The 15,810-nt window shown below is 45.3% G+C and overlaps 2 protein-coding genes across 24 annotated transcripts in view; both read left to right on the top strand.

Annotated features, from left to right (window-relative positions):
- LOC105086006 (band 4.1-like protein 3) overlaps window positions 1–15,591 on the top strand; it is a 189,462-nt gene extending 173,871 nt beyond the window's left edge. For 8 of the 23 annotated variants that reach the window (XM_064481575.1, XM_064481578.1, XM_064481580.1 and 5 more), the window contains exons 13-23: window positions 61–114; window positions 2,302–2,337; window positions 2,531–2,596; window positions 3,061–3,252; window positions 9,708–9,830; window positions 10,477–10,860; window positions 11,664–11,795; window positions 12,261–12,359; window positions 12,795–12,875; window positions 13,151–13,267; window positions 14,450–15,591. In XM_064481575.1, the coding sequence (XP_064337645.1) occupies window positions 61–114; window positions 2,302–2,337; window positions 2,531–2,596; window positions 3,061–3,252; window positions 9,708–9,830; window positions 10,477–10,860; window positions 11,664–11,795; window positions 12,261–12,359; window positions 12,795–12,875; window positions 13,151–13,261 (1,278 nt within the window). In that variant the 3' untranslated portion in view covers window positions 13,262–13,267; window positions 14,450–15,591. The remainder of the gene's footprint in view (window positions 1–60; window positions 115–2,301; window positions 2,338–2,530; window positions 2,597–3,060; window positions 3,253–9,707; window positions 9,831–10,476; window positions 10,861–11,663; window positions 11,796–12,260; window positions 12,360–12,794; window positions 12,876–13,150; window positions 13,268–14,449) is intronic. The other 15 variants (XM_064481594.1, XM_064481584.1, XM_064481581.1 and 12 more) reach the window with 10 other exon arrangements.
- Window positions 3,929–9,697, top strand: LOC135319807 (uncharacterized). Its single transcript, XM_064481595.1, has 3 exons — window positions 3,929–7,121; window positions 7,473–7,571; window positions 8,543–9,697. The coding sequence occupies exons 1-3, from the start codon at window positions 6,942–6,944 to the stop codon at window positions 9,254–9,256; spliced, it is 993 nt and encodes a 330-aa protein (XP_064337665.1). The 5' UTR covers window positions 3,929–6,941; the 3' UTR covers window positions 9,257–9,697.
- Window positions 15,592–15,810: the final 219 nt, after the last annotated feature.

The following is a 15,810-nucleotide window of genomic DNA, read 5'->3' as shown; positions in this document are numbered from 1 at the left end:
AGATGGTTTGTTTTCTATCCCTGCCTTCCTCCTGGAACCTGATCACTTCGGTGGTCATAGACCGACAGTGAGCGCACAGACACCGCGGCTGATGGGGAAACCACCGCCACTGAGGTTGGTATCGGAACTGAGGGCACCGGCCGGTTGCCTAACGGACATGCTCTCTGGGGTGGCTCTGCGTTTGAGGACTTTGCATCTTAGCTTGTAGAGTGGGGGTCGAGTCTAACTTTAGCCGTAGGAGTTAAAGATCTCCTCTTGCCTGGACCAGTGGTTCTCAAACTCTGGCAAGTGGCAGAGTCACCTGGAGGCACCCACCCTCCTGTTCCTCATTCAGGGGAGGTCCAGGGAGGACTCAAGAATTTGTGTTCCTAACAGGTTCCCAGGTGATGGTGACTCTGTCCACTTCACAGTCACAGTTTGAGAACCACTGGCTAAACTGATAATACTTTTTTTAAAATGTATTTTACCCAAAATGAGAGGCTGTTTATGTGCGAGACTCATATGAGCGGGAGGGGAGGGTCACAATTAATTAAATTAGCGTATTGACTGGAATCCACAGATGCATTTTTAAATCCCAAAGGGTCAAAATACTAGTTGAAGTTACATTTAACTCATTTTGGTGTGCTGGATGTAGGCACTCAAAAGAAATGAATTCTCTAAGCAAGAGAAAATGAGCAAATTACTATTATCTCTTTCTTGGAAAAAACGTCACATTGAACTATTGTGGGAGAGATACTATGCTATTATTTGTCCTTTATTAATTCTTAAGGGTCCGTTAAATTTGCCTGTGGCTTCTCTACCAATAACTAAATTTTTTCAAGTCTTCTCTACCAATAACTAAATTTAAATTTCTGTAAAAATAATATTTACGGATACTAACAGAAGTCAAGATGTTCATTTCTCAGAGTGCTAACAGAATTTATGTTTTACTTTGTAATAGTGTTTACATTAGGTTGTTTTTTATACTAGGTTGTTTTTTGCATCATCAAATCAGAACAATATTTTCTAGCTGAGTATTTAGGAAGAACTAAAAATGGTAAAAGTATTACCTATACATCACTTAATTGAAAATATCTTCAGAAAAACATTTCAAAATGGAGTTTAGTTGCATTTCTTCCTTTTGAAATGCCAAAGTTCAATTCAAAGTTTGGAAATCATTTTTTAAGTTGAAGACAATACTGTGAAACTGTTATCCAGACTCTTTTAAGCAGTCACTTATAAATTGATTACAGGGTAATTTTCTATGCCAAATATAACAAAATTGCATCTTAATTTTGTAAGAATTATTTATGTGTAGCCACTGATACATTCCATAAACTTCCCTGTAATCCTGATGTGTGCTATAAATGAAAAATACTATAATAACAATACTTAAAATTCCTATAGCAGTCTTAACATTTGTTCTACACCATTTGAGGCATGCGCCTGAGGACATGTAACATAGGTTGATTATAAGGCTTAAAAATAAAAATGAAGAGCTATGAATCCACCACAACTTAAGAATCACTGTGCCACCAGAGCTGTTAAGACTTCCCTGTGTGCCCTCTAATGCTTTTTAAATACGTCCCGCCTCTCGGGAGCCAGTGAACAGTAGTGCATTGTGGGGTGTGCAGGTTATACAGTCCGGCCCCTGCTGAGACCCAGACAGACTCATCGATTTTGCTGAAGTCCACCTGCTCAGGCACCCCCTGCTTCTCACCCATAATTTCACCCTGGACCCCCTCTTGTAGTTGATTTTTGTATTTGATGGTTGTTAATTTTTAAAATTTCCTTACTTACCCCATATCAGCACTTTCCCCTCCCAAATTTGTTCCTAAGTATGTGGGTTCAAGAAATTCAAGGTTCTAAGAAATGTTTAATGTGGGAACCTCTGTGGTAAGCTCTTTGAGCCTCGGTTCTCTGGTGTGCAAATTCGGGGTAGGAATAGCTAACCTCAGAGGATAACTGTGCTTCTGCATTTCGACGTGGCTCCCCACACTCCCTGAACCATTGCTGATGCCCATTAAGGGCAGCGCCCTGGCTGTGGCCTCCCCAGTACGAGTGTGCACTCGTCACACTTGGAAGTCTTAGGTTAAAGCATCAGAGACCCACTGAGCGAGGACTCTCTCACTCCCATCTTCTTATGAAGCTTCATGACTTGTGTGTGAGAATGTCGTGGTTTGCACGTAAGAAAGAAACAGCACCTCACGTAGGAGCAACGTAACACCCTCCTTTAGCGAGCTCACGTAGACCATGCTGCTTCCGTCTTGGAGTGACTTGCATGGTAAGACTTTATCTCCCACTCTTTCTTGATGCTGGCAGTCGGACCAGGAGGAAGATGCAGAGATCAAGGCACAGGTAGAAAACTTAAAAATCAAACGAAAGCCAAAAGCAGCGTGTGATGGAGTCATTGTCCGTCTCCGGTGTGGGGCCCCTCCAGCATGCTCCGCGGCGGCTACCTGCTGTCGGTGCCGCGGGGAGGAGAGCACGTGACACTTGTTCCTGTGACTATCATGTCCCTTACGTTTCCTTTCTTCTCCACTTTTTTCAGAATAGTCTGATTAAGCGAATAAAGGGTGAAAATGTGTATGTCAAACATAGTAATCTTATGTTAGAGGTTGGTATCGGTGTAGACCAGTGCATGTCCGTGTGTGTTGGTTTCTTTTAGTGGCTGACCTGTGTGCCCGTGCCCCGATGCATGACCTGTGTGTTCTCACCTGTGACTAAGCGGGGCTGCCCTTCGGCTGCCGCCGACCCCTCCCTCTCCTAGATGTAGACCCCCTTCCCTGCGTGTTGTTTATTTTAATTCTCTGGTTACATGCGAATGACACTCGTGACAGCGGACCTTGGAAACGTTTGATTTTGTGCTTGCGTGAACTGAATTTTGTCTTCCTCTCATTTCCTTGGGAGTCACACATTTTCACCAGTGTGTCTGTGGTGGTGTCGTGAGCCCTGATCAGAATTCGTGGAGTTTGACTACTAATGAGATAACGGCGTTATTTTTTGAAAAGAGCGAGAGCAGAGAAAGGAAAACCAGTGTAAAAGCAGCTGACTGTTGGATTCTTTATGTTCTGGATGTAGGAGCTAGATAAAACTCAAGACGACCTGATGAAACACCAGACCAACATCAGTGAGCTGAAAAGAACCTTTTTAGAGACCTCCACAGACACTGCCGTCACAAACGAATGGGAAAAGCGGCTTTCCACGTCCCCGGTGCGGCTGGCTGCCCGGCAGGACGACGCGCCCATGATCGAGCCGCTGGTCCCTGAAGAGGTCGGTACCTGGGCTTTGGGCTGCCCTGGGCTTCTGTGCGCCGGCCTGGCTCCTCTCCGGGCCCTGCAGCCGGGGGGGGGGGGGGGGTGGGGGCTTGGCCAGCTTCTGAGCAGAGAGATCTCTCCGCTAGTCTGGGTGTAACTGGTAAAATGATTCGGGGGCTGAGGAGTGAGTGAGTCACATCCGATGGTGCCTTGGAGTGAACAGGGAGACTCTGGTGCACACCTGCTGCTTCTGACAGTAAACGTGGGTTTCACAGCTGGGAGACGTTGATGTACTGTCTTAATGAACAGACACTTTTTCTGAGTATACTTCTGCTTTAAGAAATGCCCTGAAAATTCATGAATGTTTCTCATCAGTTGCAAGATGAGGCCTATTGAATGGTCTCATGTTTAACTAAACGCTGTTCTGAAGTTGATAATGTTTCAGGACATGTTTTACTCTGGAGATACTATAACCAGGCTTTTACTGGTATAATCAGTGTTTTGACTTTTATTTATAACTGATATATATATATATATATACACACACACATACACACATATATAACTGATTATTTTAACTGATTTTTATATATGTGTATATATATTATAATTTATAATCATACGTATTATGAATTATAATTTATAATTTTATCTGATTTTTAGTAGAGGAAGTAGGTGCCAGGATGCCTTTCTGAGTAAGAGTTTTACGTGTAGGAACACTCTAAATATCCAGCTGGAGCGAGAGGGTTCAGCTGGTGTTGCTTCAAGGCTCCCATGAGCAGCGGCGCTCACCTGACTGCCGCCTGTTACACAGCACCTTGCTTTAGCTGCCTTTCAAAAGAAGTATTTTGCTTACAACTGCATCTTTCTAGCATCCTATTGATTAACTTCTTTCTTACCAAGATTCCCTTATTGTGAGGTATTTGTCCAGGAAGCCGAGACAGAACAGAAGAAAATTAAAACTTAGGCCTTTATGAGAGAAAAATCTTTGAAACAGTCATCTGTATGCAATGCTTAGGTCTTGGCAGCAAAAAGAATACAATTACGCTTATTTTGATCACTTCCTCAACTTCCGTTGAAAAGTGACCACAATCACTATATTCATGACAGTTCCCATCCTAGTTTAAAATGACAAGGTATATCTCCATTTGAATTACTTTGCAAAGGGCCTTTTTATGTAGAATAAAATGAAAAGTCCTGTGCCAAAAGAGTCTTCCTGTACCATTAAACACCAGTTTCATTCAGATTGCTTGAGATTCAGGACGTAAAAATTTCAGATTTTTCCAGATCAATTTAAATATTGTTGTTCCTGCATTAGTTAAGAGTTATTAGTTATTAGTTATGGTCACATCCATTTTATTATAATTGGTCAAGTTTGGCTAACCCTGTCTCCACTGGGGTTGGAAATAAGAAAGAACGTTCTGGCTCTGAGGATGGCTTTGTTCAGGAATAAGTTACAGTACCGCTGGCCGTGAGTTCGAAGTTAATGAATGAATGATACATATTAAATAAGGGACCTTTAAACAGAGACACATATAAAACAAGGTTATGCATTGATCAGTTGAAAATTTGATGGCCAGAAGCTCCCAGGTACCTAGCCTTGTCTTTCCCATGGGAGCCGTGGTTCAGTATTCACTGATTCAGTGCCCACGGCGACTTGATAGAAGACAACTGCCATGAATAACTAGAATTAGTTCTCTTTATGCATTTGTCTACTTTCTTGTCCAGCTTTACTTTTGCTATTCAGGTCTTGGATGAGCCTTAAAAATCCTTTCACGGATGGAGAGAATTATCTCCATTCTCTGAATCTGACTTCTGTGACACTCCATCCAGACCTTGGGCTGCAATTCTAGGTGCATATTAAAACCACCTACAGAAAATTTTTTAAACACTGATGCCTGGGTTCTATATCAGAGTCTGATTTAATCAAGTGGGGGTGCGCCGCACACAGTACTGTCATTTAAAGGCTCTCCACATTATTCTTATGCAGGGCCCAGTTTAAGAACCTCTGCCCTGGGCAGAAACGAGAGTCATGGCTCTGCAGAAACTCTTAATCACCTGAGCAAGTAACACCTCTGTGAATTTTGCATACGATTGTAGGGCCTTGTGTCCCAATTATGACCCAGAGATGAACGCTTAAGTAACTAAATGAAATGGTTGGGGTATACATCTGACCCAGCAGTAACCCGAAGTAAATGTTTAGATGATCAGTTTTTCTTTATCCGTACCTCTTCACTTCTCTTTAGCCGGGCTCGCTGGGGCTTGGGGTTCACCAAACGTAGGATTTGATGTTAACATCTGTCCCCTTATGTTACCCTTCTCTGTTTTGGGGCATACACAGTTCTGGGTGTACACAGCATTGACCTTTTTAATTACAGACACGGACATCTTCAAAATTAATTGATGTCAGATAACAGGATATGCTGAAAACCACTGTTTTCCTGCTGTTGTTTTTTTAAGCTTTCATCTTAGGAAAAATACTTAGCTTGTGATTATAATTAGAGGCCTAGCAGGGGTATTATGAAAAGTACCTATAATTTTGACCTTTCCTTCCTGTTTCTCATTTCTATTTGAAAAAGAGGCCATGATCGAAAGTTTAAAAAAATAAATCCACATTTAATGATTCCACATGGTACATTTTGCCTCTTCCAATTTCTTTCTCCAAAATGGGGCAGGACAGGAATTTTTTTTTTCCTTCAAAATGTCTTGTTTATTCCTTATTAAAAAGGAGCATATGAGAATGACGCATCAGAATTTGTCAGCAGGTCCTTCAGGAGAGTTTCCCAGATGCTCCTCTGCAACCTCTTGCAGGCAATTGATTAAATATCGTATTGATGGATTCGTAGACACACACATAAGAATTTTAAATACCTCTCATAAAATTATATTGCTTAACAAGAGGGTTTTTTTTTTTTTAAAGTTCCACTTGTCTAGAAACTTTGACCTCTGTGTTATTATTTTTAAAATACTCTTCCAAGATACCCTGTCACTCTCTGTGGAGTTGTGTGCTGTGCAGAGACAGGCTCGGTAGCTAATGTATTGCCACATGAATTAGGCCCATTTGATACTAAAGAAAGGGATAAAAAGTAGATAAAAGGAGAAAACTAGTTCTAACCTGGCATATTTACTCTTTTTCTTACTTGTATGTGTTAAAGACAGGTATGACTTGAAATGCTTAATAAGATATTTTGAAGTTGATTTTTCAAATTATTCACCATGTTATAAAAGTCCAAATAAAGCTGTAACCTTGAGTATATTTTATATTTATTTGGGGAACACAGAAATCAATGTAAGCACCCCGGGCTTTTTCAGATTGGAGCTCCCGTGGTGACCTATGTGTATTTCCTTACTCTTGGTCAAGCATCACTTCAGTGGGATATGATCGAGTATTTGTCAGAAATGGATCTCGGGATTTATCCCTAATTTGATTTTTTTTCAGTCTTAACATTTTCATTTTAATACTCACTTTTATGGTGTTGCAGGTGACCGGCACGTAGACACTGTTCTCGTGCCAGGAAGCTGTTTATCGCCACGTTGGCATGTTCTGTGTTTGTAGAAATGAAAGATGTTGGAGTCCTCAGGACACCAGAAATTCAGAAAAGTAATCTGTTACTCTTTGGAAATAATTATTAAACATTGAGATGCTTTCAGACCATTTTTTCAAATTAATTAACAGTCATTTACTTCATCAGGAAAAAAAAATGAATGACTATTATATGTGTAGCACAGCAAAAGCACTCTCTTCCTAACTTGCCTTTTTGGAAATTGTCTGCTTCCTCTTCTCCATCCCAACCCCCTTTATTCAAACAGACCAAAGAAGAAAGAGTGATTTCTGAAAAAGTTATATTTTTGCAGCAAGGAAGCTCTCCATTCTTTGAGTCTCAGGTAAAAAACAAGCATGAAGGAATTTTCCAGAAGGTGAATTTCTCTCCAGATTCCAGTGTCATTCAAATGTCTTTAGCTTTTCTTTCCCTTTAAAAATTTTCTTTGTTGGCCACTGAGGTAGGTATGTCATTTTTGCCTAGATTCTGGGGAGGGAAGTAGGGACTTTCCTTACTGTTTTAGTTGTCAGCCATCATTACTTTGTGGCTTTTGCTCCCAGGTGCCTAGATCTGTGTGTCTTCATTGAAGTGTCATGACTATACTTTCTAATGATATTATTGGGGCTTTTTTACTGTCTGTCTCACCCATTGATTGATTCTGAAAGTTCTGAGCTTTCGCTGGTTTTCCCACTAGCCGAGCGTCATAAAGGAAACGCAGGAAGGAGACTCTGCGGGCTCCGTGTTTACCTCCCGTCAAATCATTTTCCAGAAAACTGTCCCGTCGACACTAGAGGTTATTTTTCAATTGATTTCCTTTAACCCAGCACCAGCCCTTAGATGAGTCAGTAATCCTTTCTCTTAAGGCCCACCTGTTTCTAGATTCGAGTTTTCAGGCTGTGAGAAATGTGACAGTAGAGAACATCTGAGTTTAAAATGTTAACCGAGGTGCCATGTGCTCTTCTGTAACCTGTCAGACCTGCCGGCGGCCCCTGCTGGCGCCCCGGCAGGCTGCCCGGGGACAGGCGTTGCTTACCCTCCTTCTGTCTGCCTTGCTGGCGCGCGCACTAGGGAAGGTGGCAGAGAGACTCTCGAGACGATGGCCTTCGGCTGTAAATAAGATTGCAACAGCCCACAGACCACGGTGGCCCATTTGTCAGAGGCTCCAGCGGTGTCCTCCCAGTGGGAGGTACTTCACTGCAATGCCTGGAGCACAGGTGCACTCAGTTTATTGGATAGTAAGTGCGAGGGTAGGTTCCGTCTCCTGTGAGAGGAAGTAGAAGTCACAGGCATGGAAAACGGTTGGCACAGAAAGTTGTGGAAATGCTGGCAGGTTCTTTGGGAGAACAACAGATACAAAGTATAGTGTTCTATTTCGCATGGAAAACTGTGTGTGTCCACACAAATAAAGCTAAATAAGTTGTACAGCAGCTTCAAATATGTCATTTAATCTTGAAACATGAAATGATCAGACATTTAGCATGAGATTGAATATATTCCTTGGCCAAGTTTCCCACCAAAGTGTCTTCCTATTTCAAGAGATCTGAAATTGAGAATCTGCCTGCATCCTGTATTCCTAGTTGAAGGTTAGAGGTGATAAATTCCAGGTGAGGAGAGACTGCAGCCGTAATCAATAGTAACCCCAGCCCTGTGCAGTCACTTCCCAGACCTGAGTGTCGCTCTCACCCTGATTGTCTTAATGGATTCTTATTTTAGAAATGGGATACCATCAGAATTTCTAATTTAGCTTTTATATTTCAAATATAGGGCACAGAGGATTGGGTTATTGTAGACAGAGTACCCACTGAGATAGTTGATGGTGAGTCGGGAAAGATTGTAACGTACAAGGTGGTGACGGTGAGCAGCGGAACGGGCGACGTCCCCGCCGACCTGCTGGAGTCTAGTGCCGTTGAAGTGCAGAGCTTCGAAGACCTGGCCCGAGAAATGCACTTGAAGGATGAGAGCAGACAGAAGATATACACGCTTGGAAAGTCCTATGATACCGTATCTGGAAAAATTGTTACAATGACAGGAAAAGCCAAGGATGGGGAGAAGGTGGCACCGGCTGAGTTGGTGAAGGCCCCCCCGGGCCTGGTGGAGTTCGAGGTCCTGAGTGCCATCGCCGATGACAGGGCCAGGAGGGGTCCCGAGGGCGACACGCCGAAGCGGAGGTTGTCGGAGACCCTGGCTCCCATCAGGGAGGCCGAGTCCCGGAGGCAGAGCCCGGAGGATGGGGACCCCGGGAAGACCCACGTGCCGGGGAGAGATGCCGGCCCGGAGGGCGCGCGGCTCAGCAGAGCGGAGCCTGAGGCCCTGAAAGTGGGGCCCTTCGGTCCCCGCAGGAAGAGCCTGTCTGAGTGGAGATACTCCCAGGAACCGGCCGTCACCGTCGCCACCGCCCGTTACGTGACCGAGTCGGCCGCGGCCCGAGTCGTGGTAACCGGTGCCTCTCCGGGGCCACCGCTTCCGATGCCAGCATGACATTTGCCGAGGCAGCCCTTCCACCCCGAGCCTTTCCGTTTCTCCTGCTGTTTGGCTTATGTTGAGAGCGGCCAACCCAAGCTTTTTAGTTGTTTTCCTGGTTAAGTCACCACCGCGGTCCAGCGCGAGCATCTGGACACCTGCCGTTTGGTTTCCAGCTCCCGTCCCCGAGGCGGGATGCTGCGGCTGGCGCTTGCGGTGAAGGGGGAACGTGATGGCTTAACCCAGCACCGCCCGCACCCCGGGACCTCTCTCTGCTTTCCCACACCGGAGCTCGTGGTCACCCCGATTTGCTCTTTTATTTCCCATTCTTTTCTGTTTCCAAAGTCTGGATTCCTTGATCCCTCACCCTCAGTCCTGCGCCCCTGTCCCGTCTCACCAGCTGTGAGTGTGTCTGTGCCGCTTGTGTCCCGACCTCTGTGCTTGACTCTCCATTTCTTTGTTCACTCAGACTAAGCAGTCTTCTGGCGAAAAGCTCATGGATGGCTCTGAAATCCTCAGTTTGTTAGAGTCTGCGAGGAAACCGACAGAATTCATAGGAGGGGTTACTTCTACTTCTCAAAGCTGGGTTCAGGTGGCCGTTTACTTCCATCCTTCGTATCCCTGCCTCTGCCTGTTTGCCTTTCTTTATGCCTTTTTGGGGTGTGTGTGTGTGTGTGTGTTTTGCATCCAAGTGGCTTTGCCTTAAACACCTGAGAAGTGTCTTCAGTTACATCCTCTGTGTCTGCTCCGCATATCCGTCATGTGCCTTTAGCACCATTACAAGAACATGCTTCAGTTGTTCAGAAAGCAATCGTGCTGAGAAATTTTAACAGCATTTAATTTTCTAAAGCATTTTTTATCACCTATTAGGTTTAAGAAAGCAGCCAGAACCAACATGCATGTGCTACGGTGCTTTGTTTTGTTTTGTTAATTGCATTTTATGTTGCATTCTGTTTCCTTTGCGGCGACGTGCAGGAGCAGCGCAGGTTGGAGTGTATATGTCGGGGCGGGGACAGGCATCAATGATTGCGGTGGGGAGAGTGAACGCTAATTTATATTTTCTTTAAGTGTTGCTGGTTATAAGCCCTTGGCTCTGGCTTTAGGCCCCCTGGTGAGTGGCTTCTTTTGGTTTTTTTGCTTTTTGGTTTTGGTTTTTTTCTTTTTTTCTTTTTGAACTTTGATTTGTGTGAAGCCATGCTGACACCACAGGTTTGTTTTTTTTTTTTCCTTTCGTGCAGAAAACAGAAACCAAGACGGAGTCCAGTGAAGTAGAAATGGAAACAACCCAACGCCCCCAGCCACTTAGCACTGAGAAGGTTGTGCAGGAAACTGTGTTGGTGGAGGAAAGACATGTGCTGAGTGTGCTTGCAAGCGGGGATGCTTCTCACGCGGCTGGAGATGATGTAGATGCTGCAGCACAGGCGGCATCTGCTGATGCTGCTAGCGTGAAAGGGAAGGAGGGCTCGGCGCTAACTGAGGGCGCTAAAAAGGAGAAAGGGGAGGTGGCCGATAAAGCTGCCCTCGAGCAGGAAGAAATGGCCACTGCTTCCCAGGAGCCAGAGGAGGAGCAGAGTGCCGCCATCCACATTTCTGAAACTCTGGAACAAAAACCCCATCTTGAGGTAACAAGTAGTTCATGTTACTTTTAGCACTAAAGACGGCTATGAGTGCCTGAAGTTTAGTTATGGCATAAAGGCGAGGCTGTTTAATTCCCTGCCATTTCCAAGAGCAGTTTGTTTCTCCTCTTATTTCCTTGCACGGCAATTATGGGTCTCCATGCTGGTTTCCATCTTTGGGATCACATGCAGACACATGTGATGATTATTAATAATGTACTGTTCCAGGAAATAGTTTCCACTTTCACTGTAATTATTATAATTGGCCAGAAACCTGGGAAATGCATGGCCAGCCAAGATATTGGAAAATTTGATCAGTTTATTGCTTATCAGTGTACTTATCCGGAAAGACCAAACCCGAGCTTGCCTCGGCACCAAGTGCTAGAATTCATTCTTTATTTTCTTTTATTGAGATTCCTGAAGTATATGGGGGTGGGGGTGGTTTAACATCTGAGTACTTGTTCCATCTCTTTAAGAAGTTATTACATAAAAGCCTAATTTATGATTTTTAATCTTTTGAAATTAGTTTATATCTCATAAACTAGAGGAGAAGGGGTGTCAACTTTTTAAAAATTACCTTCAGAATGTTTCCCTTTACCTGGAACATTCCATGTTAAAAACGCTGTGGAATTCTAGGAGACTGACGTATATCTGTTGTGTGCCTCATCCCCAGCCTCCTGCCCATGTAACACATAAACGTTGATTTCATACTAACCTGTGCTCATTATGTCCACCAAGAGGGGAGGGAAAAAACCACAAGTGCTCGTGTGCAAAACGTAAGAGCCGCTCTCGTGCTTCCCTTGGTACAGTCATCAACTGTGACAACGGAAACCGTCAGCTTTGGCAGTGTTTCACCAGGAGGAGTAAAGCTGGAAATTTCTACCAAGGAAGTGCCGGTGGTTCACACAGAAACAAAGACCATCACATATGAATCATCACAGGTAAGACAGTCTGTAAGGCCAAGCCCAGCGCTTGGTTTGTCCGTTCAACGGTTTGGTTCACTTAAGGCTAACTCATGACATTTCATTTGTGAGGCACGGAGGACCCAGTGGCCAGACTGCCTGTTGAGAGCGATATAATAATTGTAATCTTATTACCAGTCAAGGAGGAGCAGGTAACTTAAACAGGTCTTCATATATCTCAAAATACAGAAAGAGTCTCAGAAACCTATTTCCCGAGCCATCGATAAGGGCTCAACCAGCCGCTGCTCACATTTCTGAAGTCCCAGGTTTTTAATGCCGGTTAACTCTGGCCGTGTTGGCATCAGTCCTTACTCTCTGCGACAGCTCCCAGATGCCGACTAACAGCACAGTTATCATGGAGATAATGCCCTCAGCCAGTACAGTGACTGTCTGCTGAGGTCATACAAGTATTCAAGTATGGTGTCTCCCCCTTTGCTCGCTCAGGTGGACCTCGGTGCTGATTTGGAGCCTGGTGTGCTAATGAGCGCACAGACGATCACATCTGAAACCACCAGTACCACGACCACCACCCACATCACCAAGGTGAGTGCCCTGGGAACGGACACAGGAGGCTCAGAGCCGCCGAGCTGGGCTGCACAAGCAGACACCTGCGTGGGACGGCAGGATGCCAGGCGGCTGCACGGGCACTTTGACGGCTCCCGGATCTGTGCTGCCTCTGTCCTCACGTGCCAGGTTCTGTTTAGGAACATACGTTCTGACACCCTCTGTGGCACTCTTAACTCTAGGGCGCAGCGTAGGCTAGGTGTTCCAGACACACCAGCCCGCCAAACCCAAAGGACGGAGTCCGTCCTCTCCTCTGAAATCGACCACGTAAAGCACCGCCATGGAATTGCTTCCGGTTCCTGAAGAATGAGCGCTGTTACTCGGAACTGTCAGCGCGCGCTGCCGTCTCCCCCAGGCCTCGGTGACTGTTCCTCCCAAGTTCGTGCATTCATAATGCTCGTCTGTTCCTTTCAGACCGTGAAGGGAGGCATTTCAGAGACGAGAATTGAGAAGCGAATCGTCATCACGGGAGACGCGGACATTGACCACGACCAGGTAGCGTGGGAGACAGGGCAGGGACCCCGGCAGCGAGGGCGCGGGACACGAGGGGGCGCTCCTCCTCCCGGTGCCGCTCGCCAAGCCCCGCCTGGGGTCTGAACCGCACTTTCCCATTTAGCGTTCCAGTCCTCCGCGTGGGGCTCCTTTCCCAGTCCCTCTAGCCCGGGTGTCAGCTGTGTATATAGATCTGGCTCCTGAGTCTCCACCTTGCTCTGACCGTGCATGTCCCACCTCCTTTTTGTCTTTGCCCTCCTGCGGTTTCCTGGGGCTAGGCGCTGGCTCAGGCAATTAAAGAGGCCAAAGAGCAGCACCCTGACATGTCAGTGACCAAAGTAGTGGTCCATAAAGAGACAGAGATCACCCCGGAAGACGGAGAGGATTAAGCCCAGGTAAGAGGCGGCACCGGGTCCCTCGGCCGGGCCTGGGCTGGCATGTGGCATGTGCGTCCCTCTCCCCTCCACCTGCCTCCTCCTTCCCTTTTTGGTCTCTCACTGGCGTCGGCAGGGCTGGGTATCAGGAGGATGGAGAATTGGTTTGCAGGGCTGCTTTGTTTCAGATTTGGAGGCTCCACGCCATGGACTTTTTGCATCCTTGCCAGTTAGAGGGTAAAGAAGGCAGTCTCTGCTTACACGGTCATGACCGCATCCCCTGTTAACCCGTGCCCTGTGCTTCTCCCAGTTTCCACATTTGAAAGGTCAAATTAGTTTTCACTTGCCATGTGGCCTAATCGGAACTGAGATGGCTTTAATTCCAAATACTTGGAAGATAAACATCCTCTGTCTCCTTTGGACGGAGGCTGCGTTAACCCATCGTAAGCTTTCTCTTCACACTGTGTTTGGTGCGAGCCTGTCGTTGCTTTTGTTTTCTTTGCTTTACAATTTGCAACCACTTTCATGGTGGGTGTTTTGTCATCCATTTCCTGTATCCTTTGGGACAATGGATGCTTCCTGCTGAGTGTGCCACGTGTCTCGGGAGGAGGCAAAAATGCAGTCCTGTGATCCTGATTGCCTCCAGAAAGCGCATGCCTTTCCAGCTGCTGTTTGGCCAGCATCGCGAGCAGGCGGCATCTTCCGTGTGTGCGCAGACTTGTCACGCGTGCTCACCTGCCCTGCAAAGAACTCGAGGGGCCCCGAGCATCCCACGGGGGCTTGGAATGCTGGATGAAGCAGGGGGAGGTACCTGCACACTTGGTTATGTGATAAAGGTCTCTTAACATGTTTCATGGGTACAGATGAACTAATGAGTAAGTTCTCTAACATTGGTTTAGGGAGCCTAGATTGATGAGTGGTCTGTTAAAGAAAAAAATACAAAGATCACTCATTATATTCAAGTTAATAATGTCATTTGGAAGATAGTAAGGGGGGGAAAAAGGTTTTCTTCAGTGAGTTCAGCCCCTTGGGTGAAGCTGCAGTTAATTCAGAGAGCACTTCAGTAACTTCCACTGGTATTTCACAATACCTTGTCAAAAGAGCATTTAATGACCTGCAGGATACTTTTCCTGTGACCTCCATCTGAGAGGGAAACTCTCAGGTGCTTTCCGATGAGTAACGGATCAAATCTCTTTTCTCCAGGAATAACCTAGCCTGCACATGAATCCAGCCATGCAGACCATTAGGAACGAACCAGAGCCTATCTGCACCTCCCTCTAACCCCCTGACCTGTGTCTGCCCATGGGACATTTCAATCCGGAGGAACAGACCTTGATCATTAAAAAAAAAGACACTGGCAGAGAGATCTTCCCGTAATAAAGCAATCCGAATCAGCATCACTAAACTGATATTGCATGAAGCAACGATAAAATTACAAAACGAGCAGCATTTTTACTTTTCACACAGCGTCTCAGCTTTCAGCTGCACCTGCACATCCATAGCCGACGGTGGGAGCCGTGGTCTCGTGTAACACAACAATCCACGCCTCTCGCAGTTTATGATAATTAAAGTCAAAACAAAATTGCAATTTCTTAGGTGACAGATCTTTTGTTTACAGATAAATGGAGATTACCCGAAACTGCGTGGAAGCTGTCTAGGTCCAGTGTGTCGGGCTCGCCCCGGATTAGATGTGCCAATAACCGAGTTTACTCAGTAAGCCACTTGAATCTTGTACTTGCTTATCCGGCTTTATTACTCTCGCCCGTAAACAGTAATGACTCTCTGAGCCTCTGGAAATACTTAACGCTTACAACCCTGCTCTGTGTAATCTAATTTAATTCGTTACAAGGTAGTGCTGATTTTAACCTATTAATGTGCTTTCTTCCCTCTTGTCCGCTTTGGTCTGTGTTCAATCCAGAAAGCTTCCCAGAGTTCCGGAACAAGTCCTAAATATGTAAATTGCCATTATTTTGGAAGGAAAAACCTGTATTTTTGTTAGTTTACAACATTACGAAATTTCACTCCAGAAAAAAACCCGTTGGGCTTCTCTGTTGCTTTGTTTTCTTTCTTCGTTTCTTCTTCCTTGTATTTTTTTTAATTGATTTTTCTTATTTTACTTGGGAAAAAAAAAGTGTTTTATTTCTAAATCTGGTCCATATTTACAATCTAGTTCAGAGCCAAGCCTTAAACTGTACAGAATTTCCACTGTAATTATACTGTTTAGCGCTGAGTTATAAATAGCCTTCAAGAAGATCTATTCTCCATGACACTGTCGACGGCATCACACGGCCCATGGTGAATGTGTGTTTCTGCATAGCAAAATAAAAATGGTCCATGCATTTAAACCTCCACTTCTCTATGTGTTTCTCTGCGTGTGACACTTTCAGTGTCATGTGTGTTTAGCCCAGAGGTAACATGTGCCTGCCATCAAAGTCCTCGTTCATCTGCAGGGTAGAGAGAGCCTGTCTTTTTACAGGGTAAAAAGTGTGTACAGTGACACAGTGTATAGACTCTTGGAGGAAATTTCTAGTTTTTCTATTAGAAGGGAGGCTCTGTTACAAACC

This window comes from Camelus dromedarius, chromosome 32, assembly GCF_036321535.1.
Source record: "Camelus dromedarius isolate mCamDro1 chromosome 32, mCamDro1.pat, whole genome shotgun sequence".
NCBI lineage: Eukaryota > Metazoa > Chordata > Mammalia > Artiodactyla > Camelidae > Camelus > Camelus dromedarius.
This window is presented reverse-complemented; position numbering and strand designations above follow the sequence as displayed.

What these genes read in the sequence shown, in the direction of transcription:
- LOC135319807 (XM_064481595.1), top strand. Translation starts at nt 6,942, where the DNA reads ATGACTATTATATGTGTAGCACAGCAAAAGCACTCTCTTCCTAACTTG. An exon ending in CTCCATTCTTTGAGTCTCAG is followed by an intron (nt 7,122 to 7,472) that starts GTAAAAAACAAG and finishes TTTTCCCACTAG; the next exon opens with CCGAGCGTCATAAAGGAAAC. An exon ending in CTGTCCCGTCGACACTAGAG is followed by an intron (nt 7,572 to 8,542) that starts GTTATTTTTCAA and finishes TTTCAAATATAG; the next exon opens with GGCACAGAGGATTGGGTTAT.